The sequence below is a fragment of the Gossypium hirsutum genome, chromosome A08 (assembly GCF_007990345.1).
Source record: "Gossypium hirsutum isolate 1008001.06 chromosome A08, Gossypium_hirsutum_v2.1, whole genome shotgun sequence".
In the NCBI taxonomy this organism is placed as follows: Eukaryota; Viridiplantae; Streptophyta; class Magnoliopsida; order Malvales; family Malvaceae; genus Gossypium; species Gossypium hirsutum.
In genome coordinates this window covers 32,537,130-32,554,448 of record NC_053431.1, presented here as the reverse complement: position 1 = coordinate 32,554,448, position 17,319 = coordinate 32,537,130, and the positions used below count along the sequence as shown (strand labels likewise).

At 39.6% G+C, this 17,319-nt stretch overlaps 1 protein-coding gene across 1 annotated transcript in view; it reads right to left on the bottom strand.

The window, feature by feature from the left end:
- LOC121205011 (uncharacterized) overlaps window positions 1-13,590 on the bottom strand; it is a 27,976-nt gene extending 14,386 nt beyond the window's left edge. The window contains exon 1 of the mRNA XM_041075943.1: window positions 13,471-13,590. Within this exon, the coding sequence (XP_040931877.1) occupies window positions 13,471-13,590 (120 nt within the window). The remainder of the gene's footprint in view (window positions 1-13,470) is intronic.
- Window positions 13,591-17,319: the final 3,729 nt, after the last annotated feature.

Below are 17,319 nucleotides of genomic sequence, written 5' to 3'. Positions count from 1 at the left end.
TGACTGGCTTTTCCGACGGAGACGATGATCTACGAGCTACTTTGGCAGCACTATAAGAAAATGGAAAGAAAAAGAGGTAAGCATAAAGCTTAGGAAGTTGCATGCAACAATGAGTAACTATAAGCTACCATAAGGGAACATACTCCCAACATATCTCGATTTTTTTCATGAAAGTAAGGATTCATAAACACTACCTGCTCATATTTATTTCTCACCAATCATAAAACATTGGTTTAAATTAACATATCATAATTCGTGTAAAATATACAAGTAGTCATATGCATACTTACTCACTTTTCTCCTTTACTAAACATACAACGTAAATGAAGCTCGAATGTCGTAATTCTCATTTAGGTACCTGTACCACTCACCACATGGTCATAAGTTCTCTCATTTCGATATAAACAATAAATCTCCAGTTGAACCATTTAGAATACTACAGGATATTCAATAGCCCCGAACATGGGATAAAATGCCGACGCCATGTCCCAGACATGGTCTTACACTGACTTTCATATATCGAGGCCGATGCCGTGTCCCAGACAGGTCTTACACTGGCTCTCATCTATCGGTGTTGATACCATGTCCTAGGCAAGTCTTACATTGACACTCAACAAGTTGATGCCATGTCCCAAACTGGTCTTACACTAGCTTGTATATCTCGAGGCTGATGCATATCCGAGACATGTCTTACACTAGCTCTTGTCTCAACGCCGATGCATGTCTCAGACACGTCTTACACTGACGCTCATAACGTGGCCGATGCATGTCTGTAACACCCCGTGCCCGAGACCGTTGCCGGAGTCGAACACGAGGTGCTGACCGACTTAATTCATTTACTTGCACAGTTCATTTTAAAAATTTCCAGACAGCTGGCTAACTGTGTCGCTATCACCTTAAAAATCATATCTTGAGTTCCACAACTCGAAAATCAGTTTCGTGATTTTTCCCTGAAACTAGACTCATATATGCATCTACAATTTTTTTTCTATAATTTTTGGTTGGGCCAATTAGTACAGTTTATTAGTTAAAGTCTCCCATGTTACAGGGATCGACTACACTGACCTTCGTGCATTACGACTTGGATATCTCCCTGTACAGGGATTCAATACTGATGCTGTTTATTTCTATAGAAACTAGACTCAAATAGGAATCTATACATATATGGCATGACTCCTAATTATCTATGGTTAACTTATAATGAATTTCCAAAGTCGGAACAGGGAATCCAGAAACTGTTCTGGCCCTATTTCACGAAAACCTAATTATCTCTTAACATAAAACTCATATGACCGTTTTGTTTCTTCCATATGAAAGTGGATTCATCAAGGTTCATTTAAATAATTTATTCACTATTTAATTCCATTCCTACTATTTTTAGTGATTTTTCAAATCCACATCGCTGCTGCTGTCAGCATCTGCCTTTAAGGTAGACTTTACCTATTTCATGGTTTCCATGATTCAATTAGCCCCTTTTTTTGCATACATAGCACAAAGTATAATCATGATTAACCATTCCAATGGCTAATCATTTCCAAACATTTCCATACCTCTCGACGGACAACATACGAAACGATTATAGTACTATGCTAAAAACGTATATAAGCCATTTTCGCATGGCTATCCAAATTTATACAAAATCCATGGGTACATGACCAACAACAAGAAGGGTAGTCCTATACATGCCATATCCAGAGTTCAACTAAAAGAGTACCAAAAGGGCTTTGATAGTGTGGATGACTTCGACTTCGATGATCCCGAATCCGATAGCTAACGAACAAAATCTATAAAACAGAGAGCCAAAGCAACGGGGTAAGCATTTTAAAGCTTAGTAAGTTTCAAGTAATGAAATCGGCTTTGACTAAAGTATTACATTCACATAGCTAAATGAATCACTTTATTAATACACATTCTCATAAACATACTTACTTCACACTTCATCAACATATACACACACAAGGTATCAACCTATCTAAAAGCCGAAAGTTCGTTAGTCGATTGAACGAATACTATTTAAAACAAATCGACTTTTCCGATGCACATGCAAACATACCTTATCGTTTGGGTTTTCGAGCGTATTAATTGAATTTATTACAGCACAAAACGCTCACCTTCAAACCCAAGTTTCTTCGGAATTTAGCCGGATATAACCACAAGCACAATTGCCTTCGGGTCTTAACCCGGGTATAGCAACTCGCACAAATGCCTTCGGGTCTTAGCCCGGATATATCAACTCGCACAAATGCCTTCGGGTCTTAGCCCGGATAAAATCACTAGCATAAATGCCTTCGGGACTTAGTCCGGATAAAATCACTAGCATAAATGCCCTCGGGACTCAGCCCGGATATCATTCAAATGCTCATGCACACATATATCAATAATCATGACACATCCGTATTTCATTTTCGTTACTAAGGCTCAAACACAAAACATTTATTAAACCTTTCCAATTTCGGCTCAATAGCCACACACAAAGAGCATGATTTCAATTGGCTTTATAACATAGTCTCTATGCACATTCGGCTATTCGTCATAGTATGACTAATCATTTCAATATAATTCAAGTAGGGTCATTACTCGAAGACTTACCTCGGATGTTGTCGAACGATTCCGATGGCTATTCGACCACTTTTTCCTTCCCTTTATCAGATTTAGTTCCCCTTTGCTCTTGAGCTTAATTTAACAAATAAATTGATTTAATCATTTGAGCATCGAAAAGAGGAACTCAAGGTACTTGGCCCACATATATTCATTAGACATTAAAGTCACATATGTACGGAATCATGAATCAAACTCAACACATTAGTTAATACTCTCCTTAGCCGAATTTTCTAAGTCAAGATAAAGCCTTCAATATGCTTACCTATGGCCGAACAACACATCAACCTATGTACTCATTCATGTGGCCGATTATGCATGTCTATGTTGAGGCCAATTATATACTCAATACCACACACAAATGGCATACCTTTTACTAACTAATGCATTACATATTATAACTCAATACGCATCCATCATGTACTCCATAACCGAAACACCATCATATGTAAATATATACCTTGAGATATTGTATATGTCATACCAATACGTCATGTGCAAACATATATATATGTGCAAGAGCCGAATCTCAAAGTTGATTATAACTAAACATGAACATAAATCCAAAACACAAATCTTACCTACCATGCAATAAGCATAAATCATACTTATGGATATACCATGGCCGAATACATCACAACACCATACCATTTCAATTTTGGTCATGGTTAAACAAAGAACTTAATGTCTCACTCAAAAATGCTAAAAAGAAAATCCAAGAGTCATCAATCCACCATCACATGTATCATTAACAAGCTTCATATTTAGCATGCAATGGCATTAACACAAAATCCACCTAGGCCGAATATCATCCCCATGACATAGCAAAGATTTGAACCATGGGCTAATTAGAACTCAAGCTAGCAACTAAAAACATGCATGAATCTCATGGCACAACCTCAAACATACCTTAATCTAGATACAAGTATGGCCAAACCTCCTCCTAATCCTCTTCCAAACCAAACATGAAGCAAGAACTCCTTCCTTCTTCCTTAGAATTTTCGGCCAAAAGAAATGAAAAGGGATGAACAAATTTTTTTTTCTTTTCTTCACTCACGGCAATGGGGGGGAACACTCACACACATTCTTTTTTTTTTGTTTTCTTCCTTCCATTTCTTATTAGTTTATTGCCCATGCTTCTTATTTTATTTTTCCATTAACACAACATGTTTCATGACATGTTTTGCCCATCATCCCTTGTCATGGCCGGCCACTAGTACTTAAATGGGGGGAAATTGACATGCAAGTCCACCCCTTTGATTACATGCACTATTAGGCCACTTGCATTTGCCTAGCACATTTCTAAATTTTCTCACATAAGTCCTATCAACTAAATTCACATGCAATTAACTAAATCGAAGCTTAAAACTTTCACACATTTATATTCACATATTGTAGGCAATAATTATCACATTCAAATTATTTGGTGACTCGGTCTAGCGGTCCCGAGACCGCTTTCCGACTAGGGTCACTTTAGGGCTGTCACAACTCTCCCCCACTTAAGAAATTTTGTCCCCGAAAATCTTACCAGTAAATAGGTTTGGGTATCGTTCTTTCATCGAGCTCTCAGTTTCCCAAGTAGCTTCCTCGATCCCGTGTTTGAGCCATAACACCTTTACTAACGGAACCCTTTTGTTTCGCAACTCTTTCACTTCATGAGCTAGGATACGCATCGGTTCTTCTTCATAACTCATATCGGTTTGAATTTCAACCTTTGATGGGCTAATTATGTGCGATGGATCAGATCTATAGCATCGAAGCATCGAAACATGAAAGACGTCGTGAATCTTTTCAAGTTCAGGGGGCAAAATTAATCGATACGCAACTGGACCGACTCGTTCGGATATTTCGTATGGCCTGATGAACCTCGGACTCAATTTGCCCTTACGCCCAAATCTGAGTATCTTTTTCCAAGGTGAAACTTTAAGAAACACCTTATCTCCCACCTGATACTCAATGTCTTTTCGTTTCAGATCCGCATACGACTTCTGGCGATCTGAGGCTATCTTTAGACTTTCACGGATTACTTTTACTTCCTGTTCAGCATCTTTAATCAAATCCACTCCGAAAATTTTACTTTCACCGAGCTCGGTCCAAAACAATGGTGTACGGCATTTACGCCCGTACAAAGCCTCGTAAGGTGCCATCTTGGTACTTGATTGAAAACTATTGTTGTAAGCGAATTCAATCAATGGTAAATACCGTTCCCATGAACCACTAAACTCAAGGATGCAACATCTCAACATATCCTCAAGTATCTGAATTACCCGCTCGGATTGACCATCGGTTTGTGGATGAAAAGCGATGCTAAAATGCAGCTTGGTACCCAAAGCTTCTTGCAATTTCTTCCAAAATCGCGAGGTGAATCTCGGATCTCTATCCGACACAACAGAAATCGGTACCCCGTGTAATCTCACAATCTGAGAAACGTACAATTCAGCTAGTTTATCCAATGAAAAATCCGTACGCACGAGGATAAAGTGAGCTGAATTAGTCAGTCTATCAACAACAACCCAAATCGCATCCTTCTTACTTGCTGACAATGGCAGTCCGGACACAAAGTCCATTGTGACTCGATCCCATTTCCACTCGGGTATCATGATCGGCTGAAGTAATCTTGAAGGCACTTGATGTTTCGCTTTCACTTGTTGACATATTAAACATCTCGAAACAAAGTCGGAGATGTCTCGTTTCATACCATGCCACCAAAACCGACGTTTCAAATCGTTGTACATTTTCGTACTCCCCGGGTGAATTGACATTCGGCTACAATGGGCTTCGTTCAGAATCATCGAAATGAGTTCTGAATTCCTTGGGACACACAAACGACTTCTGAACCTCAAACAATCATCATCATCAATTTGAAACTCCGATTCCTTGTTTGGAACACACTCAGCCCGTTTTGCAACCAATTCATCATCGACTTTCTGAGCTTCACGAATTTGATGAATCAATAATGGTTTGGCTTTTAATTCAGCTACTAACACATTGTCGGGTAGAACAGACAAGTGTACATTCATCGCTCGCAAAGCAAACAGTGATTTCTGGCTTAAGGCGTCCGCAACCACATTAGCCTTTCCCGGGTGATAATTAATGACAAGCTCATAATCTTTCAACAACTCAAGCCAACGCCTTTGTCGCAGATTCAAGTCTCGCTGGGTCATCAAATATTTGAGACTTTTGTGATCCAAAAATACATGGCACTTCTCACCAAACAAATAATGTCGCCATATTTTCAAAGCAAATACGATGGCGGCTAGTTCGAGATCATGGGTCGGATAATTTCTCTCGTGTGGCTTCAATTGTCTCGACGCATAGGCCACAACTCGACCTTCTTGCATCAATACGCAACCCAACCCAAGTAGGGATGCGTCACTATAAATGACAAACTCTTTGCCTGATTCGGGTTGCACTAAAATTGGAGCTTCAGTCAAATAAGTTTTCAGTTGATCGAAACTTTTTTGACATTTCTCTGTCCATTCAAACTTAACATCCTTTTGAAGTAGCTTCGTCATTGGTGTGGCTATCATCGAGAAACCTTTTACAAATCGTCGGTAATAACCGGCGAGCCCCAGGAAGCTCCGAATTTCGATAATATTTCTTGGAGGCTTCCAGTTAAGTATGGCTGAAATTTTGCTCGGGTCAACTCGAATACCCGATGCGGATACCACATGACCCAAGAAGCTAACCTCTCTTAACCAGAACTCACACTTACTGAACTTAGCATATAACTGCTTATCCCGCAAAATTTGCAACACTAATCTCAAGTGTTCTGCATGTTCGGTCTCATCTCTTGAATAGACCAAGATGTCATCAATGAACACAACTACGAACCGGTCCAAATACTGTCTGAAGATCCGATTCATCAAATCCATAAATACCGCAGGGGCATTAGTGAGCCCGAACGGCATCACTAAGAACTCGTAGTGACCGTACCTCGTTCTGAAAGCAGTTTTGGGTACGTCCGAATCTCGAATCCGCAACTGATAATAACCCGATCTCAAATCTATCTTTGAAAACACTAAGGCTCCCTTTAGTTGATCAAACAACTCATCAATACGCGGTAACGGATATTTATTCTTTATCGTCACTTTATTCAGTTGACGATAGTCAATGCACAACCTCATGGTTCCATCCTTCTTTTTCACAAACACTACTGGTGCACCCCAAGGTGAGAAACTTGGTCGAGCGAAACCTCTATCCGTCAATTCTTGCAACTGAGCTTTCAACTCTTTTAACTCGGTTGGTGCCATACGATACGGAGCTATCGAAATCGGCGTAGTCCTAGGTACAAGCTCAATACCAAACTCTACCTCCCGAACAGGTGGCAAACCCGGTAATTCTTCGGGAAAAACATCCGGGTATTCACAAATTACTGGTACCGACTCAAGTTTCTTTTCTAATTCCTTGTTATCAAGTACATACGCAAGGTATGCTTCATACCCCTTTCTTACATATTTCTGAGCCAACATTGAGGATATTACAGCTGGCAACCTATCCAAGTCCGTAGACTCAACTCGGATTACTTCGTTATTTGCGCACCTCAAATCAATAGTCTTGCTTTTGCAATTCACAACCGCATCATGCACGGTCAACCAATCCAACCCGAGAATAACATCAAATTCATCAAACGGCAGAAGTATCAAGTCCGTCGGAAAACAGGAACCTCGAATTACTAGGGGACATTTCTTACACACTTTGTCGACAAGCACGTAACGACCCAAGGGATTTGACACCCGAATTACGAACTCAGTAGACTCAATAGGTAAAGTCTTACTGGATGCTAAGGTTTCACATATATAAGAATGAGTAGAACCGGGGTCAATCAAAGCAATTACATTAGTATCAAAGAGAGTAAAAGTACCGGTAATAACATCAGGCGAAGAAGCATCCTCGCGGGCACGTATAGCATAAGCTCTAGCAGGCGCACGAGCCTCAGATCTGGTTGAAGCATCTCTAGATCCTCTCTGACCGCCACTAGCATTGCCCGTGTTTCTAGACGGTCTACCCCGAGCAGTAGTAGCACCTGGTTTCCCACTCTGACTTACATTTTTTTCAGGCAACCTCGGGCAATCCTTGATAAAGTGGTCAGCTGATCCACACTTATAGCAGGAGCGGCCATGGAACCTACAGCTCCCCGAATGCCATTTACCACAATGCTGACACTCCGTTCTGTCTCGACGTTCATTCCCAACACTGGCGACCGAAGTGCCTCGTGTACCCACAGGGGGTTGATCATGATCTCGTCTAAAAAGGCCCGAAGTGCCTCTAGACCGGCCCACATCATCTCGAAATTTCTTCGATGCCTGTTGAAGAGACTTTCCCGAGGATCTTTTACGAAACTCTCCAGTTCCCACATCAACTTTTTGTTTTTCTTTTCTAAGCTCTTCGGCTTTACAAGCTCGCTCGACAAGTACTACTAACTCTCGTATTTCAAGAATGCCAACGAACATTTTTATATCTTCATTCAGCCCATCCTCGAAGCGTTTACACATGATAGACTCGGACGAAACACATTCCCGAGCGTATCTACTAAGTCTAACAAATTTTCGCTCGTAATCAGTAACTGACATAGAACCTTGCTTAAGCTCAAGAAATTCCTTCCGTTTTTGATCAACAAATCTATGACTGATATACTTTTTCCAAAACTCAGTTTGGAAAAACTCCCAAGTTACTTGCTCTCGGGGCACAACAGAAGTCAGAGTACTCCACCAATAGTAGGCAGAATCGCGTAGCAAGGAGATAGTACACTTTAGGCATTCATCGGGTGTACAAGATAGCTCATCGAGTACCCGGATAGTGTTGTCCAACCAAAATTCAGCTTGCTCGGCATCGTCGCTATCCGTAGTTTTAAATTCAGTAGCCCCATGTTTTCAGATTCTGTCAACTGGGGGCTTATTTGACCTTATTTGGTCAGTTACTGGAGGTATTGTAGGTGCGGGGGTTGTATTAGTCGGGAATGGAGGTTGTGGAACAGCCGTATTAGTTCGAATGTATTGGTTGAACCAATCATTCATCACGCTATAAAAAGCTTCCCTAGCCTCATCATTCGAATTGCTAGCAATCGGTTGAGAGTCCGCCGGAGCTGTCCCTTGTGCGGGAGTAGGGGCCACACTCTCAAGATCATCAGCTACTGCTCGGTCGGGATCGGGATCCATTACTATAAATAAACACATTTTCAATTGTCAGAAATCACCACACTATCAAATAATCACAAAATGGCATGTATAGCTAGACCCAAACGTATTACGGTAGTCCTAGAATCGACTAAACCGTGCTCTGATACCAATAAAATTGTAACACCCCGTGCCCGAGACCGTTGCCGGAGTCGAACACGAGGTGCTGACCGACTTAATTCATTTACTTGCACAGTTCATTTTAAAAATTTCCAGACAGCTGGCTAACTGTGTCGCTGTCACCTTAAAAATCATATCTTGAGTTCCACAACTCGAAAATCAGTTTCGTGATTTTTCCCTGAAACTAGACTCATATATGCATCTACAATTTGTTTTCTATAATTTTTGGTTGGGCCAATTAGTACAGTTTATTAGTTAAAGTCTCCCATGTTACAGGGATCGACTACATTGACCTTCGCGCATTACGACTTGGATATCTCCCTGTACAGGGCTTCAATACTGACGCCGTTTGTTTCTATAGAAACTATACTCAAAGAGGAATCTATACATATATGGCATGACTCCTAATTATCACTGGTTAATTTATAATGAATTTCCAAATTCGGAACAGGGAATCCAGAAACCGTTCTGGCCCTATTTCACGAAAACCTAATTATCTCTTAACATACAACTCATATGACCGTTTCGTTTCTTCCATATGAAAGTGGATTCATCAAGGTTCATTTACATAATTTATTCACTATTTAATTACATTCCTACTATTTTTAGTGATTTTTCACATCCACATCGCTGCTGCTGTCAGCATCTGCCTTTAAGGTAGACTTTACCTATTTCATGGTTTCCATGATTCAATTAGCCCCTTTTTTTGCATACATAGCACAAAGTATAATCATGATTAACCATTCCAATGGCTAATCGTTTCCAAATATTTCCATACCTCTCGACGGACAACATACAAAACGATTATAGTACTATGCTAAAAACGTATATAAGCCATTTTCGCATGGCTATCCAAATTTACACAAAATCCATGGGTACATGACCAACAACAAGAAGGGTAGTCCTATACATGCCATATCCAGAGTTCAACTAAAAGAGTACCAAAAGGGCTTTGATAGTGTGGATGACTTCGACTTCGATGATCCCGAATCCGATAGCTAACGAACAAAATCTATAAAACAGAGAGCCAAAGCAACGGGGTAAGCATTTTAAAGCTTAGTAAGTTTCAAGTAATGAAATTGGCTTTGACTAAAGTATTACATTCACATAGCTAAATGAATCACTTTATTAATACACATTCTCATAAACATACTTACTTCACACTTCATCAACATATACACACACAAGGTATCAACCTATCTAAAAGCCGAAAGTTCGTTAGTCGATTGAACGAATACTATTTAAAACGAATCGACTTTTCCGATGCACATGCAAACATACCTTATCGTTTGGGTTTTTCGAGCGTATTAATTGAATTTATTACAGCACAAAACGCTCACCTTCAAACCCAAGTTTCTTCGGAATTTAGCCGGATATAACCACAAGCACAATTTCCTTCGGGTCTTAACCCGGGTATAGCAACTCGCACAAATGCCTTCGGGTCTTAGCCCGGATATATCAACTCGCACAAATGCCTTCGGGTCTTAGCCCGGATAAAATCACTAGCATAAATGCCTTCGGGACTTAGCCCGGATAAAATCACTAGCATAAATGCCCTCGGGACTTAGCCCGGATATCATTCAAATGCTCATGCGCACATATATCAATAATCATGACACATCCATATTTCATTTTCGTTACTAAGGCTCAAACACAAAACATTTATTAAACCTTTCCAATTTCGGCTCAATAGCCACACACAAAGAGCATGATTTCAATTGGCTTTATAACATAGTCTCTATGCACATTCGGCTATCCGTCATAGTATGACTAATCATTTCAATATAATTCAAGTAGGGCATTACTCGAAGACTTACCTCGGATGTTGTCGAACGATTCCGATGGCTATTCGACCACTTTTTCCTTCCCTTTATCGGATTTAGTTCCCCTTTGCTCTTGAGCCTAATTTAACAAATAAATTGATTTAATCATTTGAGCATCGAAAAGAGGAACTCAAGGTACTTGGCCCACATATATTCATTAGACATTAAAGTCACATATGTACGGAATCATGAATCAAACTCAACACATTAGTTAATACTCTCCTTAGCCGAATTTTCTAAGTCAAGATAAAGCCTTCAATATGCTTACCTATGGCCGAACAACACATCAACCTATGTACTCATTCATGTGGCCGATTATGCATGTCTATGTTGAGGCCAATTATATACTCAATACCACGCACAAATGGCATACCTTTTACTAACTAATGCATTACATATTATAACTCAATACGCATCCATCATGTACTCCATAACCGAAACACCATCATATGTAAATATATACCTTGAGATATTGTATATGTCATACCAATACGTCATGTGCAAACATATATATATATGTGCAAGAGCCGAATCTCAAAGTTGATTATAACTAAACATGAACATAAATCCAAAACACAAATCTTACCTACCATGCAATAAGCATAAATCATACTTATGGATATACCATGGCCGAATACATCACAACACCATACCATTTCAATTTTGGTCATGGTTAAACAAAGAACTTAATGTCTCACTCAAAAATGCTAAAAAGAAAATCCAAGAGTCATCAATCCACCATCACATGTATCATTAACAAGCTTCATATTTAGCATGCAATGGCATTAACACAAAATCCACCTAGGCCGAATATCATCCCCATGACATAGCAAAGATTTGAACCATGGGCTAATTAGAACTCAAGCTAGCAACTAAAAATATGCATGAATCTCATGGCACAACCTCAAACATACCTTAATCTAGATACTAGTATGGCCAAACCTCCTCCTAATCCTCTTCCAAACCAAACATGAAGCAAGAACTCCTTCCTTCTTCCTTAGAATTTTCGGCCAAAAGAAATGAAAAGGGATGAACAAATTTTTTTTTCTTTTCTTCACTCACGGCAATGGGGGGGAACACTCACACACATTCTTTTTTTTTTGTTTTCTTCCTTCCATTTCTTATTAGTTTATTGCCCATGCTTCTTATTTTATTTTTCCATTAACACAACATGTTTCATGACATGTTTTGCCCATCATCCCTTGTCATGGCCGGCCACTAGTACTTAAATGGGGGGAAATTGACATGCAAGTCCACCCCTTTGATTACATGCACTATTAGGCCACTTGCATTTGCCTAGCACATTTCTAAATTTTCTCACATAAGTCCTATCAACTAAATTCACATGCAATTAACTAAATTGAAGCTTAAAACTTTCACACATTTATATTCACATATTTTAGGCAATAATTATCACATTCAAATAATTTGGTGACTCGGTCTAGCGGTCCCGAGACCGCTTTCCGACTAGGGTCACTTTAGGGCTGTCACAATGTCCCAGACATGTCTTACTCTAGCACACATATCACCCAATGTCATGGCATGAATATCCAAATCTATTCCTAATGTTCAATCGAGAGTCTTTATTTCATTAATTTCTCAACATGCATACTCATATTCACAATCAAAACAATTTATGCAATATCAATTCAATTACACATTATAACAATATAGTTGCATTATTAACATATAACTTACCTCGGATTACAAAATGTAGGTGACTAGATGATTTACTTTACTTGTTTGGCCTTTCCCCGGTCCAAGTTTGATTTTCGTGTTTGTTAATTTGAGAGAGATATAAGTGGCTGAGATTTCAAGCTTCCAAAACCCTTAGAATGGCTGAAAATTTTAGTGGAGGAGAAAAGAAGAATGAAAGAAAATGAAGGCTAGGGTATTATTTTATCATACATTAAGTCACCAACTCCTTTGACCATTTGATTTTCTTGTCCCCTATGGCCGACCATCAGCTTCTAAAGGGTCTAAATGCACTTTAAAGACCCCCAATTTTGGTTCTCTAGCTATGTGGTACATCTATCAATTAAAATGGAACTTTTACCCCTTATGCGATTTAGTCCTTTTTCAAAATTAAGCTCACAAACGCTAAAATTACCTCACCAAATTTTTCATGCACTAATATAATCATGCTATAACACCAAAATAATAATAAAAATAATTTCTTGACTTCAAATTTGTGGTCCGGAAACCACTATTTTGACTAAGCCCAAAATCGGGCTATTACAATTCTCCCCCTGTTAGGGATTTACGTCCTTTAAAATCTTATTGGTGAATAGGTTTGGGTATTGATCTCTCATGGTCTCCTCAGGTTCCCATGACAAAACTTTAACAAGTTCTATACTTTTATTTCTCAATTGTTTAACCTCCTGAGCCAAAATCTTAACCGGCTTTTCACCATAAGTCATATCCAGCTGAATCTCAACCTCAGTTGGCGCAATCACATGCGAAGGATCTGATCTATATCGACGTAACATGGACACATGAAACACGTTATGAATCGTTTCCAACTCTGAAGGCAAGGCCAATCGGTAGGCAACAGGTCCTACTCTCTCAGTAATCTCATAAAGTCCTATAAAACGAGGGCTCAACTTACCTTTTCTACCAAATCTAAGGACTTTCCTCCACGGGGATACTTTCAAAAACACCCTATCACCGACTTGAAACTCAATTTCCTTTCATTTCAAATCCACGTAGGATTTCTATCTATCCGAAGTGGCCTTCAAACAGTCGTGAATCACCTTAAATTTCTCTTCGGTTTCTTTGACTAAATTAACCCTATGAATCTGATTTTCTTTAAGTTTGGTCCAATATAAGGGCGTCTGACACTTGCTTCCATATAAAGCCTTATAAGGCGCCATTTTCAGACTTGACTGATAACTATTATTGTAGGCAAACTCTACCAACTGTACATACTTTTCCCAACTGCCTTGAAACTCAAGAACACAACATCGCAACATGTCTTCTAAGATCTGAATCACTCTTTCTGACTGACGACCGATTTGCAGGTGAAATGCCGTACTATAATTCAGTTTTGTTCCCAATGCCTCTTGCAACATTTTCCAAAATCGCGAGGTAAACCTCAGATCTCTATTCAAAATAATTGACAGAGGTACTCTATGGAGTCTCATGATCTCGGAAACATACGATTTAGCCAATTTCTCAAGAGAATAGTCCGTACGCACTGGTATAAAATGTGCCAACTTTGTTAATCTATCAACAACGACCTAAACAGAATCCTTTTTCCTTGGCGTCAAAGGCAACCCTAACACAAAATCCATGGTTACATGGTCCCATTTTCACTCGGGAACCATCACAGGTTGAAGTAAACCCGAAGGTACTTGGTGTTCAGCCTTCACTTGTTCACAAACTAGAAACTTAGAAACAAACTCCGAAATGTCTCTTTTTATCCCCGACCACCAGTGCATTTTCCTCAAATCGTTATACATTTTCACACTACCCAGATGGATAGATAAGAAACCATTATGTGCTTCTCGTAAAATCTTCTGGATAATCTCATCGTCCTTAGGCACACAAATCTTGTCTCGGTACATCATGCAACGGTCGGTACCAACACAAAATTCTTATTCATTTCCCGTCTCACATTGAGCCATCTTAGCTTGTAAATCCTTATCACCTTTTTGAGCTTCACAAATCTCTTGAAGGAACATTAGTTTAACTCTTATCTGGGCTAGGATTGAATCATCATCAATCACGGTCAATCAAGTATTCACAGCCTTCAAGGCGAATAATGATTTCCTACTCAATGCATCGATGACTACATTCGCCTTTCCAGGGTGGCAGTCAATCACCAACTCTTAATCCTTTATCAACTCCAACCATCTTCATTGTTGTAAATTCATATCCTTTTCAGTCATCAAATACTTTAAACTCTTATGGTCAGTAAATACCCGGCATCTCTCGCCATACAAATGGTGTCTCTAAATTTTTAACGTGAACATGATGGCGACCAACTCTAAATCGTGGGTCGGGTAATTTTTCTCGTGTGGCTTAAGTTTTCTCGAGGCATATGCTATCACTTTGCCTTCTTACATGAGCACACATCCCAATCCATTTAAGGAGGCATCGCTATACACTATGAATTCTTTTCCCTATTCCGGTTGCACTAAAACTGGAGCTTCGGTCAACAAGGTCTTTAGTTTCTCGAAACTCTGTTGGCACTTCTCCGTCTATTCAAACTTGACATCTTTTTGTAACAACTTTGTCATTGGAGTAGCTATCATCAAGAATCCATTTACAAATATTTTGTAGTACCCAGCCAAACCCCAAAAAATCAAATCTCTGACACACTCCACTCAACGATAGCTAAGATCCTACTCGGGTCAACTCTGATCCCGTCACCCGACATAATGTGTCCCAATAATTTGACCTCTCGTAGCCAAAATTCACTTTTATTAAACTTGACATACAACTGCCTATCTCTTAAGGTTTGTAAAATCATCCTCAAATGCTCCGCGTGGTCAGTCTCATCACGGGAATAAATTAATATGTCATCGATAAAGACCACCATGAACTTATCCAAAAACGGTCAGAAAATACGGTTCATCAAATCCATAAATACCGCAGGGGCATTTGTTAAATTGAAGGGCATGACAAAGAACTCATAGTGCCCATACCTCATCCTAAACGCGATTTTCGGTACATCTTGCTCCTTTACTCTGAGCTGGTAATAATCAGACCTCAACTCTATCTTGGAAAATACGGTGTCTCTTTTCAATTGATCAAACAAATCGTCGATCCTTGGCAAGGGATACTTGTTCTTCATTGTCACCTTGTTGAGCTGTCTGTAGTCTATACATAACCTCATCGACCCGTCTTTCTTTTTCACAAAGAGCACTGGAGCACCCGATGGAAAAAAGCTCGGTCTCGCAAAACCTTTATTCGTTAACTCTTATAGCTGAACTTTCAACTCCTTTAACTTGTCGGAGCCATCCTATACGGAGCAATCGGGATAGGTGCCGTGCCAGGGACTTATTCAATTCCAAATTCAACTTCCCTCACCGGAGGCAATTTGGGTAATTCCTCCGGAAACACATTTGAGAACTCACATACCACTGGTACTGACTTGATCTTCAATTCAGATGTTTGAGTATTCAATACAAAAGTGAGGTAAGCTTTATACCCTTTTCTCAAATATCTCTCTGTAGTCATAGACGATATTACTTCAGGCGAATTGTCTAATTCATCCGTTTCAACCTGAAGAACATCCCTGCTCCTACATTTCAACTCGATAATTTTTTGTCTACAATCCACTACAACACCATGAGAAGTTAACCAATCCATCCCATGGATTACATCAAATTCATTAAACGAAAATAACATTAAGTTAGCCGGAAAACAATGACCTCTAATCATCAAGGGACAATTTCTACACACTTGGTCAACCAACACATGTTTGCCTAAAAGATTGGACACTTTTACCACAATTTCAGTGCATTCGACTATCACATTCATACGGGGTATCAATTTCATACAAATATAGGAATGGGTAGACCTCGGGTCAATCAAAGCAATGATAGATATATCATGGATAGAAAAGGTACCCGTAAACACATCGGGAGACTCTGGCTCTTCACGGGCATGAATAGCATAAGTCCTTGTAGGCGCTCTACCCTTGGACCTTACAATAGCATCTCTAGGCGCACCTCTACTGCTAGCCCCATTTCCCGGGTTCTTATATGGTCTACTCCTTGAAAGAGCGTTACCCGATCTCACACTTTGATCCTTATTTTTCTCGACCATCTCGAGACAGCTACGAATAAAATAGCCCAGTGACCCACATTTAAAGCAGCCTCTTACATTACCTCGGTACGCACCAAAATGACATCTGCTGCACTCTGAACATTTTAGTCTATTTGGACAAATATTACCAAAACTTGTGATATAAGTGGTTTGGGCTTTTGTCATCGCGTACTTCTTATTCTTGCTATTGCTCGAGAATCCCACTGACACGTTTGATCGAGTAGGAAACCCTCTCAATCTCTTGGATGAGGTTTGATGTGATTTGTCCATTTGTCTTTTCTTTAAGTCACGAGACTCAATGTCAGCTTTTCTCTTCTCTTCAGCTAATTCTTCGGCCTTGCAAGCTCTCTCAGCAAGTACCACAAACTCCCTCAACTCTAAAATACCAACTAATAAACGAATGTCTTTGTTTAGACCATCTTCAAACCTCTTGCACATATTGGCTTCTGTAGATACACACTCTTGCACATATTTGTTTAGCCTCACAAACTCACGCTCGTACTAAGTCACCGTCATACAGCCTTGCTTCAGCTCAATGAATTCTTTCCTCTTTTGATATATGAACCTTTGACTAATGTACTTTTTACAGAACTTCTCCTAAAAGAAATCCCAAGTTACTCTCTCTCTCGGTAACACTGACACGAGGGTATTCCACCATTGATAGGCTGAATCCTGTAGGAGTGACACTACACACTTCATATACTCCTCCGGCATGCACGATAATTCATCAAATACCCTAATGATATTTTTCAACCAAAACTCGGCCCTCTCTGGATCATCATTAATATTTTCCTAGAATTCCTCGTCCCCATGCTTACGGATTCTGT